At 40.0% G+C, this 26,288-nt stretch overlaps 1 protein-coding gene across 4 annotated transcripts in view; it reads right to left on the bottom strand.

The window, feature by feature from the left end:
- Positions 1 to 958: 958 nt before the first annotated feature.
- Positions 959 to 26,288, bottom strand: part of SFMBT1 (Scm like with four mbt domains 1) — an 89,814-nt gene continuing 64,484 nt past the window's right edge. For all 4 annotated transcript variants that reach the window (XM_084902946.1, XM_084902945.1, XM_084902947.1 and 1 more), the window contains 11 exons: positions 20,888 to 21,014; positions 19,771 to 19,884; positions 17,324 to 17,366; positions 15,801 to 15,865; positions 13,323 to 13,462; positions 12,417 to 12,526; positions 11,524 to 11,699; positions 10,062 to 10,240; positions 9,667 to 9,912; positions 8,492 to 8,620; positions 959 to 7,633 (listed from right to left, as the gene is read on the bottom strand). In XM_084902946.1, the coding sequence (XP_084759072.1) occupies positions 7,493 to 7,633; positions 8,492 to 8,620; positions 9,667 to 9,912; positions 10,062 to 10,240; positions 11,524 to 11,699; positions 12,417 to 12,526; positions 13,323 to 13,462; positions 15,801 to 15,865; positions 17,324 to 17,366; positions 19,771 to 19,884; positions 20,888 to 21,014 (1,470 nt within the window). In that variant the 3' untranslated portion in view covers positions 959 to 7,492. The remainder of the gene's footprint in view (positions 7,634 to 8,491; positions 8,621 to 9,666; positions 9,913 to 10,061; positions 10,241 to 11,523; positions 11,700 to 12,416; positions 12,527 to 13,322; positions 13,463 to 15,800; positions 15,866 to 17,323; positions 17,367 to 19,770; positions 19,885 to 20,887; positions 21,015 to 26,288) is intronic.

The raw sequence follows: 26,288 nt of genomic DNA, 5'->3' as shown, positions 1-26,288 counted from the left end.
CACGGAGGCATATGCCTTCCTATGCGTCCTTCTACTTTTTTCGTTAATACCAGTGTCCGGGCTTATCCGTCAGCCCTAGTCGACTTCCTTCTTTTTCTCTGCTAAATGTAATTTAAATGGTCATTTCAATCCAATCGCCTTCACTTAGCAATATACAAGGTTTATACTGAAAATATGTGATTATGTCTCTACCTTTTTTATATTGAACGGATATGTGATTATGTCTCTACCTTTTTTATGTTGAATGGGATTCATAAAACAAAGTCAACTCGTATGTGCCTGGATCTCTTCACACTTCGGCATTTCCTCCCACCTAACCCTTTCTGACTCCTTGGAACCTGCTCTCTACCTCGAACAGGGCCTCTAGTCCACATTCTCTTACCTATCCTCTCAACCCCTGCTGGCATCTCTCCCATCTCTCCGGGCATCTCTTGTTGGTGCTGCGGAGTCCCTGACCTTCCTGCTGCATCTACTTAATGCCAGTGCGCACTTGGTGTTATTCCAGTAACACTGGGCTCCATTTGTAGGACGATCAATACCCTATCTAGGGAAATTTTCCCTCAAAGATAGCCACCAAGAAATGCAAATTACAAGAGTTCAATGCCACACAAAAGCTTTCTTGGTTAACTGAAATATTAACCTCATTATCCAGAAAAATGCTAATGGCTCTGCCTAGTGCCAATTCCCCAGCCTTCTACGGTAACAATGCACTTCCACACCTTCCCATGGTATTCCCGCTGCATGGAACACTGCTCCTTTCCCCTGCTCCATGGAGGCCTGCCTGACCTCCCTGTCCCCGCTGCGCTTCCACATGCCCCCGTGTGTGCTGCTCCACTGGAACTTGTCAGGCTGTAGGCACGGTCACAGCTGAGTGTGAGTCTCCTGCGGGCAGGAACTAGTTTTTATTCACCCTTAAGTCCAATATAGTGCCTGGCACAGAGAACATGCAACAGAATGCTTTTTAAATTAAACTGAATTTTAATTTATAAAATTTAAAACTCTCCACAAATATGGGAAAATACAGGAAACCAGGTGAAGAAAATAAATAGGTAAGGGAAATTTGCATTACTGTCTTTAAGTCCCAGAAGGTTTCTTATGAAGATGCTCAACAGTTAACAGTTCATGTTGAGAGAGAACCAAACAAGAGGATGTGTACTGGAAGCAGAAGAGACTGTGGTTGGGCATAAGGAGACTCTTGATTGCTTAAAGACACAAACAGCTCAAGGAAAATTGCACTCAGAGCTGAAAAATGAAGTTTTTCACAAAGCACTGCTCTGCACATCCAGAGGCGGAGGAATCCTTAAGGCCTGTTTGCTGCTGCACCAAAGCAATGGAGTGGAACAAGAAGCATCTTCAGCGATCAGGAGCAGTCACTGTGGGGAAAACTGCTCTTCCTACTTTCCCTGAATGGCAATAAAAAGTACCTAAACTGGGAGAGGAAAAGACCCCAACGGCAGGAGAGGGGGAATTCTAAAAAAAGTTCATTTCATTAAAGTAGGAACGAACGTTCTTCTCCATTTGGAGATGATTCTATGAGGCCCCGCTGGAAAGTTTTGTTTTTTTTTTAAGGATTTACTCTTGGCAAGAAGCCCTCTTGTTGTTAAATGAAGTTAAACGTAACTTAAGACCTGCTTTCATTTCCTCACAACCACTTTGAACTGCCATAATATACCACAAGTTTATATACATTCTTATTTACAGAAAAAAGCCACCAAAACCTCACACAAAATATTCATCCAAAATAGTTATTTTTTAATCCCTTGAAATAACATCAAACTTGGTGGAAGTTTTTATTTTTTAAATAGGTATTCTTGTGCATTATTTCTCCTTAAGTGTATTTTATTCCCAATGCATAACTTTAAAATTAAGAGAAAAACAGCAAGCAAGGATACAATACAATATGCATTTCATTCTGTTCCAAACAAGCAGCTTAAAAAGTAAAAATAAAAGAACAACATACATTAAACAAAGTGCATCAGTTCCAACGAGTATTAGAAAGAGGCCTCAGGACAGTGCTGGAACCCGCCAGAAGTCCTGCCCTCACAGGCCTCTGATTGTCTTTAGAGAATACTCAACCCAAAAAAGAAAGGAAATGAGTGCTTAAATCTCAACAGAAACACTCAAACTACACTTTCCTAGAGACTTCTTGCAAAAGGAGCTAAGAAATTGTCCAGTTTTAACTTTGTCTAAATTTTGTAACTGCCCTCATCATCTGCTTTGTGATCTGATTTGCTCCCAAAGCCTACCCTCATCCTGTCAGCACTATTTGCCAAGCTAGACATGCAGTTAGATTGACTACACCAGTGGTCGGCAAACTCATTAGTCAACAGAGCCAAATATCAACAGTACGACGATTAAAATTTCTTTTGAGAGCCAAATTTTTTTAACTTAAACTTCTAATGTCACTTCTTCAAAAATAGACTCGCCCAGGCTGTGGTATTTTGTGGAAGAGCCACACTCAAGGGGCCAAAGAGCCGCATGGGGCTCGAGAGCCGCAGTTTGCCGACCATGGGACTATACCATGTCGAAGCCCTTAGGACTGAGCTTCCACACATCCTGAGAACGGAGCCCCCATCAGAAATGGTGGCTTCAGTATCATCCTTTGCCTCCCATGGCTCAGGGTTGCACTTCACTGCTGGTGTTAAAGATTTATCCTGTGAGGCTGTGGCTTATTTCCCTTTTGAAATAGTCCTCTGTGATAGGCCATAGCACAGAACAGATCCAAGAACTGTGTTAAGTCAGAAAAGATATAAGGGGGGTAGGGGGGAGTTTTAGGCCTACTTCTCTATTCCCCCTGGTTTTGCTGGTTCTTGTGAAAATCTAAGACTTCTGAAATAGCAGAACCAAGAAAATCAATCTCCAGTGCATTTGCCACCCACCACCTTCTAACACCTGAGTCCCTAAGGCAGCCCTCAGAGACAAGACCACCTGTGTGGTCTGGAACAGCACAGAGGAAACCCCAAGTGAGCATGTGTAGAACCAGACCCGTTCGGACAGAGCTTGGAGATAAGAACTCTTCCGCTGACACTCCCAGAGGCTTATTTGGATAGATTATGCACATTCTCACCAAGTGGGTGGGAATCATCCAAATTCATTAGCGAAATATTGTAAAGTGAATAAAGTCAAGGAAGGATTATAATTGCATGACTATCACTTGATTTCTTCTTGGTTTTGCAGAATGCTCCATCCTACAATTTCTGAGCCAGCACCATGACCATGACCCAGGACCAAAGACATTCAAATTTTAAAAGGGGGTACCCAGTCCCCACCAAGATTTATACTTCATTTGTTAGTGACTTCTTCATCTTCATAAGTCCAACTATTAACACAGAATTCTTTTGAATTTACATGTACATACATGAAACATCCCCAATATACAGGACCAGAGTTCAAACCCAGTGTGTATTTCCACTGCTGAGGCTAAGCTCCTAACAGCTCTCTCAGAGCTTCTATGGGCATCAATCAAATCAGTAAATGGCATCTTAAATATAAAAGTCTTTGGTGATAGGTGCTAAGTAAATAGTGCCTGTGACAGTTTTCCTAATGTCGCCATCTAGATAAATCTTATCTACTGTTAACAATTCCCTGATGTTTTCTGTGTCCCCTGGAAATACTTTTTGGCTTGAGAGAGGGCAATGGTTCTGAGTCCTACTCTACCTAAGGCCTTTTAAAGCTTTTAATCTCTATTCAGGTACCACATTAGCTACTGAACTGGTACGAGAGAGCAAGTAACATGTATTCAAGTCCTTGAGTAAAATGTATTCAAGTCCTTGGGAAGCTTTGGTCCAAAGCCCTGTCCCTCACAGTGAGAATAATTTTACTTTCATGAGAAGAGGCAAATCAAGGCTAAGTTCTGAACTGGTTTTCTATGTGTGACTCTATCGTAAGTCAACAAATATTTCCCAAGAAGCCCACCTTTTTCAGATGTTGGTAAGTATATATGGATAATGTAGATGCTGGGAGCCACTTACATTATTAAAGAAAGCCAGATAAGGTAAAAGCCCCCATTAATACACTCCCTGCATTAGCCACTTCAACAGAGGATGAAGGTAGTTTACAAAGGAAAATAGCATAGTTCCAGAAGCTGACAGTACAGAGAAAATGTCAGCCAATTTTCATGTGCTATACAAGGCTTCCCTAACACATTCACAGAGCAGTCATAAGCTAATATTGGTCAGCCGACTTCAGGGTCCAGAGGGATGATATAGTTCATTCACCTGCCTCCAAGCTTGTCAATTTAGGATCAAAAGTGGGTCATGGAAAACTTTCTGGCCTCAGGCAGGCTGTGGGGCCAGCGAAAGGTGAGATTCAAACGTGGCACCTTACATGCACCTCTCATAAATTTAAGAGGTTGGTGCCTTTAAAAAACAAAGTTCAGCACTTATGTGCAACATACAAACATTCACCCCAATGTGGTGAACGAGAGTCAGGCTTAAAATCTGATTCCAAATCATAGGAATCACAGCCCCAGCAGTTTTAAGAGGCAAACGAAGCTTAAACATTATACCCTTTAAAAAAAAAAAAAAAAAATGCCTTATGCCAACTTTCCAAACAAGTGTCCTCTCTTATCCAATATCCGGGAGTGGAAGCTGGGGATATATCATTGTTCTTTAATGCCGTTGCCTCATAAATTGTATCTCAGTGTAAGAATGCAAAAAGTAGTAAGAGAAACACTACTTACTTTTCCAATTTAGAGTCAGCCTCTCTCTAGGAGGAAGCTGAGCTTGAATAATCATTGGAAACATAGACAAGCTAGTTGGAATCCAGATCAGACTACTTAGGGCCATCTGTTTCACTTTCAGAAGCTTTTCATCCTTTACTTGAGATGGGGGGGAAGGGTGTTCCTAATTCAGTGGTTTCTGGAGAAGTCAAAAGAGAGGCAATATAACAAATAAGGGAGGGGCAAAGGTAGGTTTACAGTTGTGAGTCTGCGAGTTTATTCTTGTATTATTATTTATTAATTATTGTATTGTTTTCCATAGGAACAACTGTAAATCTATTTTTGCCCCACCCCGTGTTCACTGTTGCATGTGGGAATTTCCTTTTATAGAAAGTAAATCTCATTTTCCTAAGTAGGACAACAAGGTTAATTAATTCCAGATATTCTTTGTCCCACTGATCTTCTAGGAACCTTCCTTACCTTGGTGCCTTGGCTGCTGAGCTCTCAGAAGACTTGATTATTCAGGCTACATCCCTCCTCCAAAGTCTACCTGCTTAATGCTAATTGTTCCCAAGCATCTTATATATGCTTCTCTTCCGTGGGCACAGACTTAATCAAATTTTCAAAAGCTGGGCTGTAAGGTCAAGCATATTAATTTTTACTTAAATGAAGCTTCTTTCCAGGTATATCTGGTAGTAGCCTAAACAAAGAGCTGGTGTTTTTTGTTTTTGTTTTTTTTCTTTTTTCGTTTTTTTAAATATATTTTATTGATTCTTTACAGAGAGGAAGAGAGAGGGATAGAGTTAGAAACATCGATGAGAGAGAATCATTGATCAGCTGCCTCTTGCACACCCCCTACTGGTCTTAAAGTCCTTACTTTGGATAAAAATCAGTAGGTATTTCTTGCCCTTGACCAGAATCGAACCTGGGACCTTTTAGTCCGCAGGCCGACGCTCTATCCACTGAGCCAAACCCGTTTTGGCAAGAGCTGGTGTTTTAATAGATAGCTTGGTTGGAAGGCTTCAATTAAGATGGTTCATAAATTATCCAATGAAGAGAGGATCTAAACTACAGAATGTTTACCAATTTCTATAAAAACAGGTGAGGGGCAAGGGAATAAAAAAAAAGGGGGGGGGGGAAATCACAATAATTTTTTCTTTATAATATACCTTATATTTGTATAGCTGTTTGGAATTTACCCAGTTTGTAGTTCCAAAACATTTTCAAATCTTGAAGAGGAATGATTATTTTATAAATTTATGGCTGACTAGGATAATTTAAAAAAAATACCCTCAGCAAAGCAAACCATTGAAAGGAAGCAATCTATGTATGTCTTTTATTTTTCCTCAACAGCTGGACCAGTATAGCAAATGCTATTATCCTGTAATAGCTATTAGTGCAATGGTAAGTGAAATCCACCTGTAGCTTCATGTCACTTTGAGCTGGGACAAAGATACACCTAAAAGAAAACTGAGTTATTGAGTAGGAATCCTCAGACTATAAATAATATCCAATTTAAAGATTTAACTGAAGAAAATTATAAACCTGACTAGGCAAAGAGGTTTCCAGAATCCTTAACCACCTTTCAATCTTTAACCTCTGAGGAAGTACCCTGTTTCCCCGAAAATAAGACAGTGTCTTATATTAATTTTTTCTCCCAAAGTTGCGCTAGGTCTTATTTTCAGGGGATGTCTTATCTTTCCATGCACTAGGTCTTATTTTCAGAGGATGTCTTATTTTCGGGGAAACACGGTAGTTACAGAAACTCCATGCTCTGCATAAGCCCTTAAAACCTGTTTTCTTTCTTGTGCTTCTATACTACCTGCCTCAAGACATGGAAAAAGAAGGGGAAATGGCCTTAATGGTGGGTCCAAGAAATACCTACTGATTTTTATCCAAAGTAAGGACTTTAAGAAATGAAACAAACAATTGTGAAGAAAAGTAAACACAATAAAAGCCACTGAAGTCCCCCTGAAAACTAATGGGGAGAGAGCAATTAAACTGAAATACCAACAGTCTTTGAGGTATTTCTTAAAACAGGTAGCCCATGCTAGTCGAGTTCTTAGATCAGGTCAGTTAAGGAATTGGTGTAAGTGCTCACACAATGTTCTTGAGAAAGCAAACAGTATTTTCCCCCTCCAACTTCTGCCATAAGTTTAGTGTTCATGTACCTTAAAATGGCACCGTACAAAAACCTCACACATGGCTGCAAGCTCAATTATCAACAGAGGTAGTAAACAAAGGGACTCCTAAGAACAGACTTCAAACTGGACCGAAATGTGACTGCACATTCAAAACCTAGAGCCACATAATCATTCCCCAAAAGAAACTGTTTTAATTTAAAATAGCTCAAAAAACACAATGACAAGGAAGCACTGGTTCACCTTAGGTGCAGTCTCAAATCAGTGCTGACTTAAAGCTAGGTCCTCTCTTTCCAAGAAAGAGAAGCAGAGAACAAAGTTCAGTCTACAATGGGAAGGGACAGAACACAAAGAAAACAACCAAAGGGTGCTTCCCAGCAGCCTAAGTTAGTCTTCCTTTGGGCCACACCACTGGAAATGCTCATTCTTAGATGAGTCGTTTCTTCACAACTTCATTTTTTAAAAACTGCCTTCTGCCGAATGATAGATGCTCCCATTTCCACTGGCAGGAGAGCCACTTCTGTGCAGTGTTTGCTTCCTCACTGTGGGACCTCCTTCCCTGAAAGTGCAAAGAGAGCAAGCCAACACCTGCAGGGCCCAGAGCCCCAGGGCTATTTCAGCTCCACTCACAGAGCAGGCGAAGGGTTTGCTGCATTTGTGCTTCAGACACAGCTCACTTTGGTTGTCCTTCTCAGTTGGCAAACTGCTCATAAAAAGCAAACTTGATCCTCTCTATGTGATGGCAAAGTTTGATGGCAGGGCCTAATTTTAAGTCCATGCACTCTTGAACGGTGGGAAGGGTAAGGAGCAGCAGGGCCTGTCCATCAATTTCCTGTTAAAAACACAAAATACAAATTATTTATGACGTGCACATGAATAGCAGCTCAATCATGATAGCCCCAGTCACTTGGGCTTAGTCAAAATCAGAGTCCCTGTGCTTTCATTACTTTTCCCCTTGGAATAAGTATCACACATTTTCTTTTAGACGCCTCTCATAGTCCTCCATATAAATGAATCTTCATAATAACAAAGTTTTACCAAGGATAAGAATCCACTCTACAGTTCCTGCTCTGCAGAAATTCAGGAAACTAACTAGCCTTCTAACTAGCAATTAAATGCGCCAAAAGTAACATTTTAGAGGACTCTTTTTAAATTTGAAAAGTATTAACAATGAATTTCAATGTTTTCCTTCTCTATAACATTCATAAAAGCCTGGAAAGTTCTTCAAAGATGTTAAGCTTTGAATCTCCCCAATTATCAATACAAATTTATTTCAATATTTATTTAAGGCCACAGATATTTCTGTCTCAGAAAACTTACCTTAAAATTTATCACAACTTCAGAGCCTAATATATTACAGATATTATTTTCTTAAAATGGGCAAACTGTTATTTTGGAAAAGAGGGAGACAATAAGCCTGACATACTTAATTTTAAGCCATTTAAATATTTGCAGGATGGAAATAAATTCTTAGGGAAAATGACAATGCAATGAAATTCACTTCAACTATAAAGGAAGTCAGATAAATAACTTTTTGACATATTTGTATTCCTAAAATGGGTACTAAAAGAGTTTTTCTTTTGCATAGAAATACTAGTATTCTTCCTAAGACTTGTAAATAAATTGCTAGTACACCCACATTCCTTTGCTAAAGAAACATATTACTAAACATGAACAGTGCCGTGGTTACCTGGTCTAGGAATATTCTTGCTAACGGAGCGCAGTCGGTGGATCTGATGAACCGCACCACATCCGCCACACTCCACTTCAGGGGGTTACTGTCCAGGTGAAGCCCTTCAGCAACTTCAATCCTGATTTCCTTCATTCCCCACAGCAAAACAAAACCAAATGGTGTAACAGCGATTATATTCTTTAAGTCTCTCTATTTAAATTCATAACCCCTCAAGTCAGGACTTAAAGTGGTTTTATGAGGTGATTTCTCCCAGCAAAGATGGCAAAGGCCCATATATACTAGGAACTCAGGATAAGAAACATCAATGGGGGAATTTTATCTCAAAGTTTCAAAAGAAATCATTTGGACAATTTAACAGAGAAAAAATCACTTTTAAACAAATCTCCCGTTTGTTTCTCAATTTCAACTCACTCTCCAGTGGGTGCTAAAGTGAATGGGATGATATTTCCAATGACAGAAGTATTAGCTAAATTGTCAGGAGAAATCATTTGTTGCTTCTGTTCATCCTATATAATAAAGAGGTACTATATAAATGGTTGTTACACCGTGATGTGTAATGATCAAACATCAGGAGGGCGGGGCAGCAAACTACAAGAGGAGAGCTGCAGGAGGGTGGGCAGAGAACTACCTGCAAAGATACCAGCGGTCCCCTGAGGCAAGTGGCAGCGAGCTACTCACATGGATTTATGCGCTGGGCTACTAGTAGAATATATTTAAAAAGCAACCCAGTTTTAAAACACTAACTTAACTGCCATTCTTTAGTGTGTATATGTTATATAATATATAGGTATGTATATGTTAAATATACTAAATAAGACGGCTTTATCAGAACAAAAGGATAATTTCTTTCTACAAAACTATTATATTTCTATAAAACCATTTATGAAAAATATTAAAAAGGAAGTTTTCCCCAAACTAAAAGGCTGCAAATAAGCTAGCAATGAAACATTCTTTTACTCAAGATAAGCAGCCACTCTGAGACCTTCCTCCTAATAAACAGTTAATCTCCAAATAATCCTTGATACACAAATAAATAACTGAATGTGAAATCACTTAAAAAGCGACCAGGAAATTCAACTGAAGCCTATAATGAAATGAGTGCAATGCCCACATCGCTAACAGTTACATCTGGACAGAAGCCCAAGAAGTGTGCACTGTAAAAAAGGGGGCACCTTTGGTGAAGGAGGCTTGTTCTCATCATCAGAAAATGAAAATGACCGGAGCTCCCGTTTCCTCCTTTGTCTGTCTGCAGGCAGTGAGGCTGATATCTCACTTTGGGTGGGAGAAGAGGAACATGACTTTTTTTCTGACATTTCTGACTCTTCCTGTAGCTCGTCCTGCTGCTCAGAAGTACTGCCCTCACTTAGAGAATCGTCATCTCCTTCATCGGGGTCATCCTCATCTTCACCCCCACTTCCCTAGAGGAAAATGAGAGAAGGTTCATTGAAAATCAGGACAAACCAGTGCTGGGGCCACCAAACCATCTTCTACTGGCAGGGATCTCAATGAGAAAGACCAGGTACTCTTTCTGAGTTTCTGGAAGTTACGGGTAAATCAGATCTCATACCTGAGGAGAGCCCACTGGGGTGTTATCAACAGATGCAGAGGAGCGTTTCTTCTTGTGAACAAAAACACTTTTCCGCCTCTTTCTCCTCTTACTGGCTTTTTTCAGGGCACATGCTAAGTTACTGTGTCCACCAGGCGGCCTCCCAATTCTTTTACTTTTCTTCTTCCCATAATAGTGTGCTAAATGTGAATGACAAAGAAAATGAAGCAGTTTATTATGTTTGTGCACCTCAAACCACAAGAGATTCTATTAGCCCAGCAGAAAACAGGTACACTGTATTTGATTAAAGTTTAAATTTCGTACAAGTGGAATAATCTTAACTGTAGAGATCTTAGATGTAGTTTGATTAGTACTAACAAATGCATAAAACTTCCCGCTTCAAGACACAGACCATCTCCATCAACTTAGAAAGTTCCTAGGGTCCCTTTTGAGTCACCCCTCACAAGAAGCAACCATTATTCTGATTTTCATCACTATAAGTCAGCCTGTCTCATCTCTGGAACCACACAGTAGGTACTATTTTGTGCAAGGTTTCTTTCATAATGTTTTTGAGGTTCGTCTTTGCTGTTGCGTGTATAAGTAGTTCAGGCCTTCATATTGATGAATAGCATTCCATTGTATGGCTATATCGGTGTATCTATTCTCCTGTTAGTGGGTACCTGGCTGTTTCCCGGCTTTTCATTCTGTGCACGGGTTTTAGTGGGCATGTTTTCATTTTCCTTAGATAACTAGGAAAGTAACTGCTGAATCATATGATAGATGTATGATTAACTTATCTAAAATATATTTTTTAATTGATCTCAGAGAGGAAGGGAGAATCATTTAACCGCTGCCTCCTGCATGCCTCCTACCGGGGATTGAACCCACAACCTGGATATGTTCCCTGACCAAGATGCTCAGTGGTTGAACATCAATCTATGAACCAGGAGGTCATGGTTTAATTCTTCCTCTCTGCTTCATTTTTATCCACAATGCTTACCCACCCTATATTTATTCATCTGTTTATTATCTGTCTCCCACATTAAAGTTTAAACTCAATGAGAACAGAAACTTTTTCCCTTTACTCTTATATCCCAGTGCTAGCACAGTGGCAGCACACAGCAGGCACAAAATAAACACTTGCAGATGGTATAAATGAATTACATATCTTAATATCTTCAATAGCTAATTTAAATACATGCTAGATATAAAAGTTGGCAAATCTAGCACATGATCTGTTAGGTATAGCTCTCAAGCTAAAAATGATTTTTAGATTTTTTAGAGCTCTTTTTTAAAACATGAAAATAAAACAAAAATACGCAATGGAGATCACATGACCCACAGCCTAAGATATTTATTATCTGGCCCTTCACAGAATAAGTTTGTATACCTTTGCTATATGTGAGTCTGCAAAATAAAATTTTTCCAAGATATAAGGCATGGTCAGCTGCTATAGCTAACAAATCTGAAAAACATGACTCACTATATTTGGTCTTTGTAAGTACAGAGCAATTCTCAGAACACTTATCCAGAACCATCCGTGGACCAAACAGATTGGGACAGCATTCCAGTTTGACACAGGTTTGCCGACAGAATTCAGTCACCCGATCTGCTGTCTTCACTATCTCCACAGTAGCCCGATAACTCTTTCCTTTGTATCTGCCATTGGAAGACATCAGACACAAGTTTATTGGGCTAGTGATTATCCAGAGAAAAGTCAAGGGTATTAATATTTGCTTGTTAGAATATAGAATATTTCTGCTTGTTAGAATATTCTATGTCTTTTATATTTTAAGATTCTGAAAACAATATGGATTTATATATTATATACTTACATTTACAATCTAGTAAGCTATGATAACTAAAAGCTGTTACTTAAATTGGCAAAATAAGGGTCCTGCTTTCTGTTCCTAAGTTTAAGGTTCTCAAAGAGTAACTTCTACACTAATAAAAGAAAAGTGACTTTCACTGTCTTTCTTTACCCTCTGGCAGTATCCTCAGAGTGTGGTCTGAGGCCCAGTAAAACCTGACTACTGTCATACACCCATGACAAGTTCAGGGCAGAAAACAAGAGTAAACGTTTATGAACTTGCACAGTAATTTGAAAAAGAAATTCTATGTTTCTAAAATCTAATAACAATGAAAACTGTTCTTGAATTCTATACTTTTTAAATTTCATATAATTCATTTTTAGCATATCTTATATGTTGGTCCATGACAGAATGGAAACTTATAAGAAAACAAACCTGGGTTTCACCACAAACAGCCAAAGAAGCACCGCCCAAGGAAACCTGGGTGCTCTAATGTTAGCCTGGGAGAACTGATTCTGTGACCTGCTAAGGGTGCGTATACATAAAGGAAGAGGGGCCTACTCACTTGGCTTTGAGGACTTCCCCACATCCATGCCACACAGAGTCTTTGTCCAGCTGCAGCTCCCGAAGGACACGGCTGGGTTTGTAAGCTGCATTGATAAGTAAGGTGAGGACCTGTGCTCCATTTTCAAAGCAGACATATGGGTTGGGAAGGAGAAAAGCAGACCATTAGAGCCTTGCTATCCCTTAGCATGTCATTTATGACATTAATTCTAGTCACATTAGTTAACAAAATAGTAATACTGAAGATATGGCAGCTGATCAACATTGCAAATAAGAGAGTAATCAGATTCTCTTAAATATTTAAAAAGTTACAGTCAGAAAGAATGGAACCATGATTTAAAATTACTCTAGCATGTGCTTCTGAATCCATTCCTAGTCACAATACTTAGAAAACTGGATTTCTTTGGGACCTTTTGTGGACATGGAGCCTTTATGTGGGTGGCAGTCAGGCCGAGTGCCAGCCTCCCAGCCCAGCCTTGCCATTGCCCCCCATGGCTGAACAGTTCGGTGCTCTCACATCTGTTACTGGCACTGTGGCATCCAGGCAGGAAGCTCTGCAAGTCCAGCGGGCGCACAGCTGTATCATGCTCTCGGATTAATGCCACACAGCCGCTCGGTCACAGACTGACTATTCTCACACAGACTCCTGCCCAGTTCCCATGTGTGCTCTGACAGAGACTTTTTATATTGACAGAGGTGAGCCTGCTGTGTGAATAACCGCTTAGGTGGAGGTTCGGGGGGCAGAGATAATCTCATGCCCATCACTGTCCAACACGAGAAAAGTTAATCACTTATGATAAAACCTAAGAGTTGTCACTTCCATGGCATGCAGAGAGATCTTCCCACAAATGCATTTATGAAACTGCTGTGAAGTTTCCAAGCTCTTTGCTCCAGGCCAGAACCTTACCTCTCTGAGGACCAGCACACAGTTTCCAGGTCCCACACACTGAGGCAGCTCAGCGATTCGTCCTTTATTAAGATATGGCCCTGAGAAGCAACGGTGGTTGAAGTATATCTTTGGACAGCAATATTTTCCATTAATCATAACTGGGAAATGAAAAGAAAAAACACACAAATATTCAGAACAGTCATTTTCCAACCCCTATTTTCAAAGTTGGGTTACTGTGGGAAAAACAAGCATCTATACCATTATGTAATATTAGAAATTATATATTTTGATGTTTAACATGTTATCTGAGAGTGCTCTTAAAATACAACAACTCTCTTATAGACCTTATCACTGCTAAAATCAGACAACGGCCTAAATTACATGCAGATTAACTCCTGGGTTAGTGACACTGTTTTAAAACCTTATACTTCTATCAGTCAAGGAAGTGGAAGATTTCTTCCAGAACCCATGATGATTCCTAACAACCAACTATTCAATAATGGACTCTGGAATGTTTCCAGGGGGTGATGGTGAATACTATCCAGAACCCCAGCCCATCCCCTTAAAAGCACCAAACCACTATAATGGCAGCCTTTATGACATGGGTGTCCTCCCATTTCTGGGATTTCTCAGAGGGCTGAAAGTGCACTGCAGTCACATCCCTAATTCTTTTAGTACTGTAGGGTATAACTGGGCCTAGAGACCCCTCTCTATAACCATTTTTATATATGAATACTGAACTTCAATATAGTATTTTTCAAAAATCCCCTCATAGTGATTGGCAACTCAACAATGGAATGAAAAAAACTCAGACACTAAAACATCTTCATTTTATATCAAACAGCGAGAAGTTTTTCTGACTGATGCTGTTAGCCAACATTAAGGAAAGGAGATGTGTGTGCACTGCCCACTGTCAACAGGACCTGCAGGACATAATGCTACTAAGAATGCAGTGTTGGCACACGGGTCAGTGTGTCGGTGTCCACTTCTGCATGTGAACTCTACCACCCAGATCCGCCCTTTCAGGATTAAGGCACTTACGCTCCCTGCTGCTGGGAATGTTGACAGTTTATGGCTCTGGGCTGAAGTCTATCCTGGAATTACCCTCCCTCAGTCTAGGCCTCCCTCACTAGGAGAGCCACCCTGCCGACGACCCCAGCCTTCGTGAGGTGGAGAGGGAGCAGCAGCGTATTTCCAGGAACTGCTTCAATTAGGGACGAGTCTGAGTGGCAACAGCAGTGCCAAGGCTCCCTGAGGGACTGGAATTCTGTTATTCTGAATGTGGCTCAACTTCTCCCTCTGCCCAGTCCTGCTTCCTCTACCCCTCCAAGGAGTTGTTCCCAAAAGCACTCCCCAATAAAACTCCTTCAGACTCCTTTTCCAAGGTAACCTGACCTATCACAAACCCCAAACTTGACTACTGTCATGTGAGAGATATTAATGTCTTAATTCTGTAGTTTCCGTAGGCATAGTAATACATCTATAATGAGTTACACAGCCCTGATCCTCTTTCGTATAAATGATATAATGAAAAGGCAGTGGGTAGAAGAGACCAAAAAAAATACAGGTTTTGAACTTGAGAAAGATCTGAGTTCCATTTCTGACCCTTCTACTCAAACTGTATGATCTCTCCAAGCCTTGGTTTCTTTTCTTTTCTAGGCATTTACTAACTACCACAGCCAAGATGCTGAGTGTAACACAGCAAGCACAGGGGGAGGCAGGAGTAGTCCAGGGAGAGATTGCTGGCCTCTAAAAAGAGCCTTGTCTCATTGGTCGGGTATCGCCTCTGGACAACCTGTTTTGCCAGTGCTTTTTAAATTGTGAAATATATATATATAAACATACATAAAGACTGTGCATATCATACAAGGGTTTAAAGAAGAATAAACACTCACCTTGCAACCACCCCACTTAAGAAAGAGCACTGCCTGGAAAGCCTGTTTCTTTTTTATTTTATTGACTTTTTACAGAGAGGAAGGGAGAGGGATAGAGAGTTAGAAACATCAATCCGCAACCTCCTGCACGCCCCCTACTGGGGATCATGCCTGCAACCAAGGTACATGCCCCTGACTGGAACTGAATCCGGGACCTTTCAGTCCACAGCCTGGTGCCTGTCCACTGAGCCAAACCAATCAGGGCAAGCCTGTTTCTTTATCTAAACTCAGGGATAATAATATTGACCTCCGGAGCCCTTGGCACCCAGTAAGTGATCAGTCTTAAGGCTCCTTTCCCAATGTAAACTGACCTATCACAAAACCCAAACTTGACTGTGGTCATGTGGGAGATAATAATGTCTTAATTCTGTAGACATTGTAAATGAACAAGGTGTCAGCCTAAAGATCATTGTTAATTAGTATATCTTAAGACAAAAATCACAATTAAGAGACCCCTCTGAAGCTACATTGCGTAAACCAAATGTATTGTTTATTTTTAGACAGAGTCCATTAAAGAACAGAAAGGTCCTCTTTCCCTACGACTGCATGCACTAGCTCATACCAGAGTCTGTGGAGTTCAGCTCCCGACTCTTCAGGCCCTCATGGACAGTCCGCGAGGATGGCATTCTGAGTCAAGAAAACACAACAAAATGGTAAGATAATCTGTAACATCAGTAAAGTGTGAGGGTTAGTTTCCTTCAAATCTAAGAAGAAAGCGAAGGTGGCAGATTGCAAAGTCTGTAACAGAAGGTGCTTCCTTGGCAACTGTACACAGCCTAGGGGGCCAACAGTCTACAGGCAGAGGATACTGCACGTTCAGACAAACTTCCATTCGTATTAGCAGCAATCATAGAATTCCCTCTGGGATTCTAAAAACGCAAGTAGACTATTTGTTGTTTTTAACTGTCGAAGAACAGAAACATTTTTAATATAGAGTCTGTTTTCTTCCATCAGTTTAAAAATTAAAGACAAATTATATTATTAAAAATGAGAATTACTGTATTGGCAGCAATCACTGAAAAGACTAATTTATCTTCTTAGAATACTTCCTGACTAAAACTTTGGATCAGTCTCAATAACTAAGTCAAGGAAAGAAAAATCCAAGGCCAGATTTTTGTCACTGCTATCACTACCTAGATTAGAACTCCATGGCCTTCCTACTTCTAGTGTCAGTTTTATTACTCGCATAGCCACAAAAGCAGATATAAATTATACAGAATTTGCTATAACCAGAATTGTATCTCTTTAAAATCCATGCCACAGACTTAATCCTCAATGTGACTGTATTTGGAGGTAGGGTTTTTAGGAGGTAAAAGGGTCGGGCTCTAATCCAATAGGATTGGTTGCCTTATACGAAGAGGAAGAGACAAGGATCTCCTTTCCTCTTCATCCTTTCCATGTGAAGACACTGAGAGTCTGCCAGCGAGGAAGAGAGCCCTGACCAGGAACCAAATTGATCTCGGACTCCCCAGACTGCAGAACTGTGAGAAGTAAATTTGTCTAAGCCACCCAGTCTGTGGCATTTTGTTACAGTGGCCTGAGCAAACTAATACAAAATCGAAAACCCAATGTTTAAGAACAACACGCGTACACACAGAAATCCTTGTATTTTTAAGGCAACACTGACCAGCCGCTTCTCTGAAGCTGCGTAGGCAGATGTGCTACCGAGAACCTCCTGACGGGACACAAAGGCACTCCTTTCATATATCTTTCCCTTTCGACTGTCTTCTAGCTCCAGTGTTTCACAAATCACGCCCTACTTTACAATTTTTGCTCTTCCTTAATAAATCCCAGCATGGAGACTCTATTTTCTCTCTTACTCAAATGCCTCCCAGCTCTCAAAGCCAAAGAAAACTCAATTTGGGGAACATCTTGAGAGTGGATTTTACCCTTCTGTATATAATGCCATTTTAGGAAATATATAAACTGTAAGGAAAGGTATGTAAACTATCAAAGGCTGAATTAAAGGATTATGCTTCCATCTGAGGAATTAACACATGAGGAGATATACTCTTAATTATTTCTTTTTCTAGAAATTCTAACTTCCTAATATCAACTGTTCGAACATACTGTTATGTTACTTACTGTTTTTCAGGCTGAACCACGGCAATTTTTCTTTGTTTGTGTACTGTAAGAAGAAAACAATAATGTGTAAATCAAGAAAAAGTAAAAGACAGAGGAAAAGTTACATATGTATTAACATAACACAGCATATTTGAATCCTATATGTACATATAACTAGCAAGTACTATAAATAAGTGCTGATATGTCTGAATATCTAGACTAAAGCACAGTTTCTGGGTCTTTAAACAAAGACCAAAAATAATATTTTCAAGGTTCCCTGGGACAATCAACTACCATGAATATTTTTTAAGCAGGAATAGATATTCAAAATAAAAACTAGTTTTGACAAGGGTGCCAACGCACACAGTATAGAAATTAGTCTTTTCAACCAGTGCTACTGGGAGAACTGAATATCCACATTAATGAAGTTGGACCTCTACCTTATACCACATATAAAAAGTAACTCTACATGGATCAAAGACCTAAACTTCAGAGGTAAAACTATAACACTCTTAGAAGAAAACACAGAGGGAAATATTCATGTCATTAGATTGGCAGTGATTTCTTGGTTATGGCTGCAGAAGCACAGGCAGCGAAAGAAAAAATAAGTTGCACTACATCAAAATTAAGAAGTTTTATGCACCAAAGGAACTATCAAGAGAAGTAAAGGCAACCCACAGAATGGGAAAAAATATTTGCAAGTAATATTTCTGATAAAGAATATCTAGAATATGTAACAAAATCCTACAACTCAACAATAAATAAAAAAAAAAATGGCCAAATGATTTGAACAGACATTTATCCAAAGAAGATACACTAATGACTAATAAGCACATGAGAAAATGCTCCACATAACTAGTCATTAGGGTAAGGCAAATCGAGACCACAGTTAAGATGTCATCCCCACACATTATAAATAGCAAACAAACACCTGCAGAAAATACGTGTTGGGAGAATATGAAGAGTGGAACCCTCACTGTTGCTGTAAATGTAAATGGTGCAGCTGCTTTGGAAAACAGCCTGTCAGTGTTACACACAGAGTGCTATTCTCAAGTGAAATGAAAACCTAAGTCCACATAAAAATCTGTACAAAATGTTCATTATTCATAATAGCTTAAAGAATGAAAATAATCCAAATATCTATCAACTGATGCAAGGATTAACAAAATGTGGTACAACAATGGAATATTATTCAGAAATAAATAAACAAATGAAGGATTTATACATACTAAAACATGAATAAACTCTGAAAACATTATACTAAAAGAAGCAGTCACAAAAGACCACAGAGTGTACGATTTCATTCACAGGAACTGTCCAGAACAGGCAAATCTATTGAGATGGGAGTTAGATTAGTGTGGGCTAGGGGTGCAGGGCAGGAGGCAAAGAGGTGATTGCTAAGGAGTGTAGTTTTCTTTTGAGATGATGAAATGTTCTCAGATTGACTGTGATGACAGTGGCAAAACTCTGTGAATATACTAAAAACCACTGAACTGTATACAGTAAGTCCTCACTTAACATCTTCAATAGATTCTATGACTTCAAGCAAAATGACATATAGCAAAACCAATTTCTCCACAGGTTAACTGATATGAATAAGAGTTAAGTTCTTATGGCATCTCATCAATTCTGTAATGAAATGATGTTGAACAAACCACGTTATTTGAGGACGTGTATACTTTAAAAGAGCAAATTTTATGTTATACAAATACAAATGGTATCTCAATAAAGCTGTTTTAAAAGGGGGTGGGGAGTGGGTCACTTTAGCATCAGGTTACAGAAATACTCTGGCTTCCATCTTGCTCAACTTCTCTTGCTCTCTCACTTGTTGGCTGATCACACCCTACTGCCACACTGAGCTCCCCTAGAAAATGGGCCACATGGCAAGAAACTGAGGAAAACCTCCCACAAACAGCCAGCAAGAAATGGAGGTCCTGCCGAAACCAGTTTGGCTCAGTGGATAGAGCATTGGCCTATGGACTGAAAGGTCCCAGGTTCGATTCCAGTCAAGGGCAGGTACCTTGGTTGCGGGCACATCTCCAGTAGGAGGTGTGCTAGAAGCAGCTGATTCTCTCTCATCAATGTTTCTAACTCTATCCCTCTCTCTTCCTCTCTGTAAAAAGTCAATAAAATATGTTAAAAAAAGAAAGAAAGAAACGGAGGTCCTTGGTCCAATAGTCCACAAGGAAATGAGTTCCTGCCAACACTCCTCTGTGTCAATTTGGGAGCGGGTCCTGGGTTGCAGCTGTGAGACGGACCCGCAAGACCCGCTAAGTTGTGCCTAGATTCCTGACCTACAGAAACAGTCAGATGATAAATGTCTGTTACAATAAACAATTCCCTATACAGGAACAAATAACCAGAATATCATTTTGTTTTTCTCTGAAATATCCAGATTCATCCTAATTGGTAGCAGCCACTCAACAGATTATTTAACAACCAATCCTCTGGCCCAGAAAGACAGGTACCTCGTACTCGACGAGGAGTGCTGAGGGGATGGCCGTTGGTTTCACACCAGCCCAAAGGAAATATATCCATGGATTCCACACTCACTATACATTCAGGTATAGGCTTCTTAGAACCTGTTTAGATTTTTAAAAAAAAGTGTTTAGGCCACTGAATAACCTTTTTCATAAACCCCTTTCTAGACAATCAATGTTCTACTATACTATGTATACAGACACAAAGACTCTTAAATTCCTTTTTCACATGTGACAAACATTAAGGAAAAAAAGTTAATCTCATGCATAGCTACATAAAGACCTAAATGGTTGGTGAATATATAGGTGACCCTTAGTTAGAGAATAGCAAATAAGCAACTGAAACTACCAGCAGTATCATTCAGACAGTTGACAGATATCAGTCAACTCCAAGAAATAATTGGAAAATGGCAAAAGTGACAATTCTATTCAACATCAGTTGTGGCACATGGGACAAGCCAAAGGCAGATCAGTGAATTCGAATCAGGAAGTGACGTTAGGTGAGCTCAGCTGGGGTTAAAAAAACAAAGTTTATATTCAATACTGTCCTTGATGTACCAAATGCCAATTCTACAAACTGAAAACAGAAAATACTGAGTCTATGTGGCAGCTGAATAAAAACGAAACCCAGGCCATTCACAGTAACTGCGGAGCTGAGTACATGCCCTGTGCTTCTATCTACAAATCTGTCCAACTGTTGGCTATTAGTACTTTTAGTATAATAAACCTCTTTTATTTTACATATTTTTTGGTTCTAATGGATGGGGACAGCCAAAGTATCATCTCTTGAATGAACCAGTTGTTAATGCATGTGCCCATATGATTTGGTCAAATAAGAATATATGATATTTGACTTATTCTTTCCCCTTCAAGAAAACAAGGGACACTGTAGTAAAGGCTTTTTATTTACATTCATTTCTTAAAATTTGAAAGTCAAGAACAAGGAAAGAAATTCTTACCTTAGGATCACACATTATAAATTAGAAGTCTCTGAACAAGAATCCTCTTTAGCTAATGGATTGAGTTTAACAAACCACCTTACAGGGGTGAACAGAAAAGGCGGAGAAGAGTGGCCCCAGAGGCTTCCCGGGGCTCTGGCACTCACCCTCCAGCTGGAGCCACAGGTAGGAGCCGCGCACGGCACTGATGGTGGCCACGCACACTTCCTCGGGGAGCAGGGGGTTCACCGCCTCCAGCTTCATGTGCTCCTTAAACTCGTGCTCAGAAACTGACTAGAAAGTAAGTCCAAAACATACTAAATATTAATTAATGAGCTAATCTCAGAGACCTATGAGAGTTAATCCTAAAGTAATACTTTAAGGCTATAAGTCTATTTTGCTTGGAAGATAAGTAACGGGAAAAAGTCTTTCTTTTTGGTGTTATAGGCAGTCTCTTAAGTCAGATATACCTGCATTACTGCTTGTTTTGTGACCTTTCTCAAGTTACATAACTTCTTTTGACTCAGTTTCCTCTTATGTCAGGTGAAACTGAGAACACCTATCTCACTGGGTTAGTATGATGTTTCCATAAAATAAAATACCTAAGGCTCTGTGCCTGAATCAAATGGCTTCCCACCACTATTGGTTTGCTGATCCTCCCATAAAGGTCCCCATCATATAATAATCTGTCTGGTTCCTACCACTATGTGTATCATAAAAGGCAGTGAGGATGAATAATGCTCATGAATACAGGGAAAGGATCATTTCAAATGTATGTCTTAAAAATGTGCAGCTTCTGAGTCAAAATAAAAAACTGAACTGTATTTGATTGTTTTATCTTTCTTTTGACAACTCACTAAAATCAAGGAGTTTTGTTATGTGTTTTTTTAAGATATAAACCTGCTAGGATAAACAGGAAAGGAGACAACATTCTATAAGGTAAAATTCAGAATAGGATCTAGAACTAATTCAGCAGATTAAAGAAAAGTAAATCTAAGCTGACAGTGAAGAAGGCTAAAAATTGGCAGCAGCAGGTAGGGGGCAATTAGTGTTGGAAGAGAAATAGGTAAAACAAAGAGATTTGTTGAACTTCAGGTCATGCCATCAGCTCCTCCACTCCACAGCTCAGGACAACTGTCCCTTCCCCTCCCCTACGTGAGATGAAACGCACCTTCTAGAGACGGAAACGCACGATACCCTGAGCAGGAGGACACAGGAACTGTAGAAGGAATGCATACAGTGCCCACAACAGGATTTGCAAATGGAATGTGAGAGACTCAGCCCTTGCCTCTACTCTCCAGGCAAAGGCCTAGAAGGGACTTCTTACAGTAACATGATAAGCCCAAGAAGAAACACATAAAAATATGGATTAGGTGTCCCCAACAAATGACCAGCCAGACCCACCCTATAGGGAAGTTCAAGGTTAACACGCCCCACCAACACACTCAGAGCTCCCAGTCCGCTTTTTCTTTTAGTCTCCCATTCTTAAATATAAGCAACCAACCAAGAATTACAAGACATTTAAAGATATGAAAGCTAGAGACCAAGACAAACAAAGCAAGCAATTTGGAAAAAACAGATTAAGTGAGAAGAAAACTTCCCAAAAGGAAGGGATAATTAACATCCTCTGACAAGAAAAACTATCGCACCCATCCCATGTGGCTCCCTGGTTAAGCACTGAACTATGAACAAGAAGGTCACAGTTCGATTCCACGTCAGGGCACATGCCTGGTTTGCAAGTTCGATCCCCAGTAGGGGGCATGCGGCAGGCAGCCAATCAATGATTCTCTCTCATCACTGCTGTTTCTCTCTCTTTGAAGTCAATAAATTAAAAACAAAAACAACAACAAAAAAAAAAAACAACAACTATTGCATCCTTAAAACAAGAATAATATGCTATTAAAACCAAATACTCAGAACAGAAATAGTTCTGGATATCAAAACTATGATATTAAAAATTGAAAACTCAAAAGAAGGTCTGAAAGCCCTGACCAGGTCACTCAGTTGGTTAAAACATCAACCCGATAACACCAAGTTTTCAGGTTTGATCTCTGGTCAGGGCACATCAAATCAATGTTTATATCTCTCTCTCAAAATTAATTAATAATGAAAAGAAGAGTTGAAAGATAAAGGTTAGGAAATCTTGCAGCAAGCAAAGCAAAAAAGACTAAGAGATAGAAAACAAGAAAGCAGAGATCTCATCCAGAACCTCAACATACAAATTCAAAAATCCTAGAAAAAGAAAATAGATAAATGGAAGAAAATCAAAGAAGAAATTCAAGAGAACCGCCCCATAGAGAGGTAAGAATGTCAAGAGAGAAGGTGCTCACTGAAAAGCCAGCATGAGAATGAAGAGAGGCCACCCACAGTTTCATCACTGTGAAACGTGGTGAGAGATTCTATAACCTTCCAGGAGGAAGTAAAAGGCAGGTCCTCTATGAAAGATCAAGAAAATGAATGGCTTTCAACTTGCCTCAAAGGTAGAGCAACACTGGAAGGTAGAAAACAACTAAGTGATATTTTCAAAACTCTTAAGTAAAATAACTTCTGACTCAAAATTCCACATTGAGCCAAACAATCAATCAAATTAGCAGAATGAAGACATTTTCAAACATGCAAAGCCTACCAAAATTTACCTCCCTTACACCACATTTCAGGAAGCTACTGAGAGACAGGCTCCATCAAAACAAGGGAGTACACCAAAAAAGAGGAGGCCACAAGCTACACAGAACAGAAAGGGGAGAGGTCAATTCCTTGGGGGGCACTGAAGGGCAGTTTCCAGGGTTAAAACTTCTCTGCAAGCCTAGAGAGCAACCCATTCAGGGAGAGAGAATGGAGGGTGCTAAGAGGGATATCTCTAAGAAAAATATTAGATAAGACTATGTCACTATATTTCCTACATGAGGGTGTCAGAATGGCCATGTATATGAGAAAAAGAAAACGCAGCTAGAGAACATATTATATTTTAACCCCTCTACCCTAAAGCAACAACAAAACACTTTAACTAGAAAGAAAATACACAGGTCTAGCTGGACCAAGGAGACTCTGGAAAATAGCACAGGGTGCTGTGTATTTGACCCAGGCACTGGGGGTGGAGGGTTGGGGGGTGGGAGGGGAAATGGTGCTTGTGTTCTGTACAATCATCACCTCACTCAGGGCCCATTTACCAGGTGGGAGGAGCCAAAGCAATATGTGCTAACGGCAGAAACCGCAGAACTTCAGACACCTGCAAAACTGTCCGGTTGTATAAGAATTTTACATTCAAATTGTTTCAAAGTAACAAAGTTGTCAATTTATTGAAAATCAGAGTTTATGTTAGGTGTAGTTCTTACAAGAAAAGACTCGAGGGAACACTTGTTGACAATCATACTCAAAGGAAAAGCCTTACCAAAAAATAAACAAATGAATGCATATTTATACATCTTAAATTAAAAGACTGCTTCATCAAAAAATGGTTCCCTGATTTATCTGACTTTCAATTAACCCACTAATTATCTGTCTGACAGAGTCAGATAAGAGAACATCTGCATATATTATTCATGTCTTTCCTATCTCTCAAATAAATTGTTTCATAAAGTAGGGGAATGACAGATTTCTTAATGTGATTGCCTTTGTGGAAATAGTTATGACAGGCTACTGGAAGGTGTGGAGAAAACTAGCAAAAAAAACAAAGAAAATTAAGCTATGAAAAACAAGGCAATTAAAGAAGGAACAATCATAAAATATTGCAGTTCTAAGCTGTGAATAATATCGGAATGCACATAATAATATAAACACTTCAAATTGAACCAAAAATTATAACATAAATTTAATAGAAAGAAGAGGTGGGGGTAAGACAGAGGAGAAAGGTGATATAAAATAGCTGAATGTTCATTTATCATAATGTAGAACCAATAGACATGTTTAAAATGAATAATTCAGGCCCGGAGCAGCCGGGTCTGGTGCGGCCAGGCCCGGTGCAGCAGCTGCCAGGCGGGGAGCGGCCAGCCCCGAAGCAGCAGCTGCCAGGCTGGGAGCGGCCAGACCAGGAGCAGCCAGGTCTGGTGCAGCCAGGCCTGGAGCAGCAGCTTCCAGGCTGGGAGCAGCCAGGCCCGGAGCAGCGGCTGCCAGGCTGGGAGTGACCAGGCCCGGAGCGGCCGGGCCAGGAGCAACCGGGCCCAGAGCAGCCGGGTCAGGTGCGGCCAGGCCCGGAGCAGCAGCAGCCAAGTCCAGAGCAACTAGGTCGGGAGCGGCAATGACCAGACCCAGAGCAGCTGGTTGTGGAACGAACCAGAGCAACAGAGGCCTGGCCTGGAGCAGCCAGGCCCAGAACAGCTCGCTCCTCGCCTGCCCCTGCCCCACGGCTGCCTCTCAGACATGGCTAGAAACTTTTGGGGGAACTTGAGGGTCGGCTGAATCAAGTAATGAAGGCTTAGATCTGCATGTGTTGAGTTAGTTTAGCGCTGGGGTGTTGATCTGTGAGTATCTTGGGTGGGGCCTGGATGAGGCTGGTTGACCTATTTGGAAATGTCTTTTGTGTGAAGTGTATCATTGGGCATATGGAGGTATTATTGATATGAGAAAATGCTAAGTAACTGATTTACTATCTGAAAAGGGATTTAGGGAGGGAGGAAGAGACTGAACGTAAACTGTGCACCTATGGATGAGGACAATGGGGGTTGGGGAGGGGGCGGAGGGTGGGGTGGGAACCTGGTGGAGGGGGAAGAAATGAGGAACCTTTGTAATAATATGAACAATAAAGATTGATTTAAAAAAATAAAAAATAAAATAAAATAAAATAAATAAATAAAATAAAATGAATAATTCAAAAAACAGCATGTTATTTTGGAAATGAGAAGGTAACTATCAGAACAACAGTAAGAAGAGTATAAGTGATTGCTGTGGGAAGGGATATTGGAAAGAGTCAGGACAGAGAACTATTGTGTGGGCTTTTTCCCTTATTTTTTTAAAAAATATATAATTTATTGATTTTTTTTTTACAGACAGAAAGGGAGAGGGATAAAGTTAGAAACAATGATCAGTTGCCTCCTGCACACCCCCTACTGGGAATGTGCCTGCAACCAAGGTATATGCCCTTGACCGGAATTGAACCAGGGACCCTTCAGTCCGCAGGCCAATGCTCTAGCCACTGAGCCAAACTGGTTAGGGCAAGAACTGTTGTTTTATGTTCTAAGCTTTTTACTGCTGTTTGGCTTTGTAAACCATGTGCATGGTTTTATTTTGATAAATAAATTATTTATTATTATGTTAATAATATAATTATTTTGATAGAGTAGTTTTAAATAAGTTCAATAATTTTTTCCACTTAATATTTTTTCATATTATTGAACCGTCAAAAATCATTATGAACTACAGTTTTAAATTCACATTTTAGTTAATAGAACATAAAACTGATAAACTTTAAATAATTAAATTAACAAATTAGCTTCTGCAGTGAATAGATTTTTCCTTGGACCATTTGATTACAATCAACAAGATGCTTATTCAGGTTGAGTGAGAGGGTTGACCTCAGAGTACTCATCATAAACAGCACAGGAAGCAGTGGCTGCGAGGGGTGGAGAGGTCAGG

Source organism: Pipistrellus hanaki (assembly GCF_964339955.1).
Source record: "Pipistrellus hanaki genome assembly, chromosome: 13".
Lineage (NCBI taxonomy): Eukaryota > Metazoa > Chordata > Mammalia > Chiroptera > Vespertilionidae > Pipistrellus > Pipistrellus hanaki.
The sequence above is the reverse complement of the archived record's forward strand: the minus strand, read 5'-3'. Positions and strand labels throughout refer to the sequence as shown.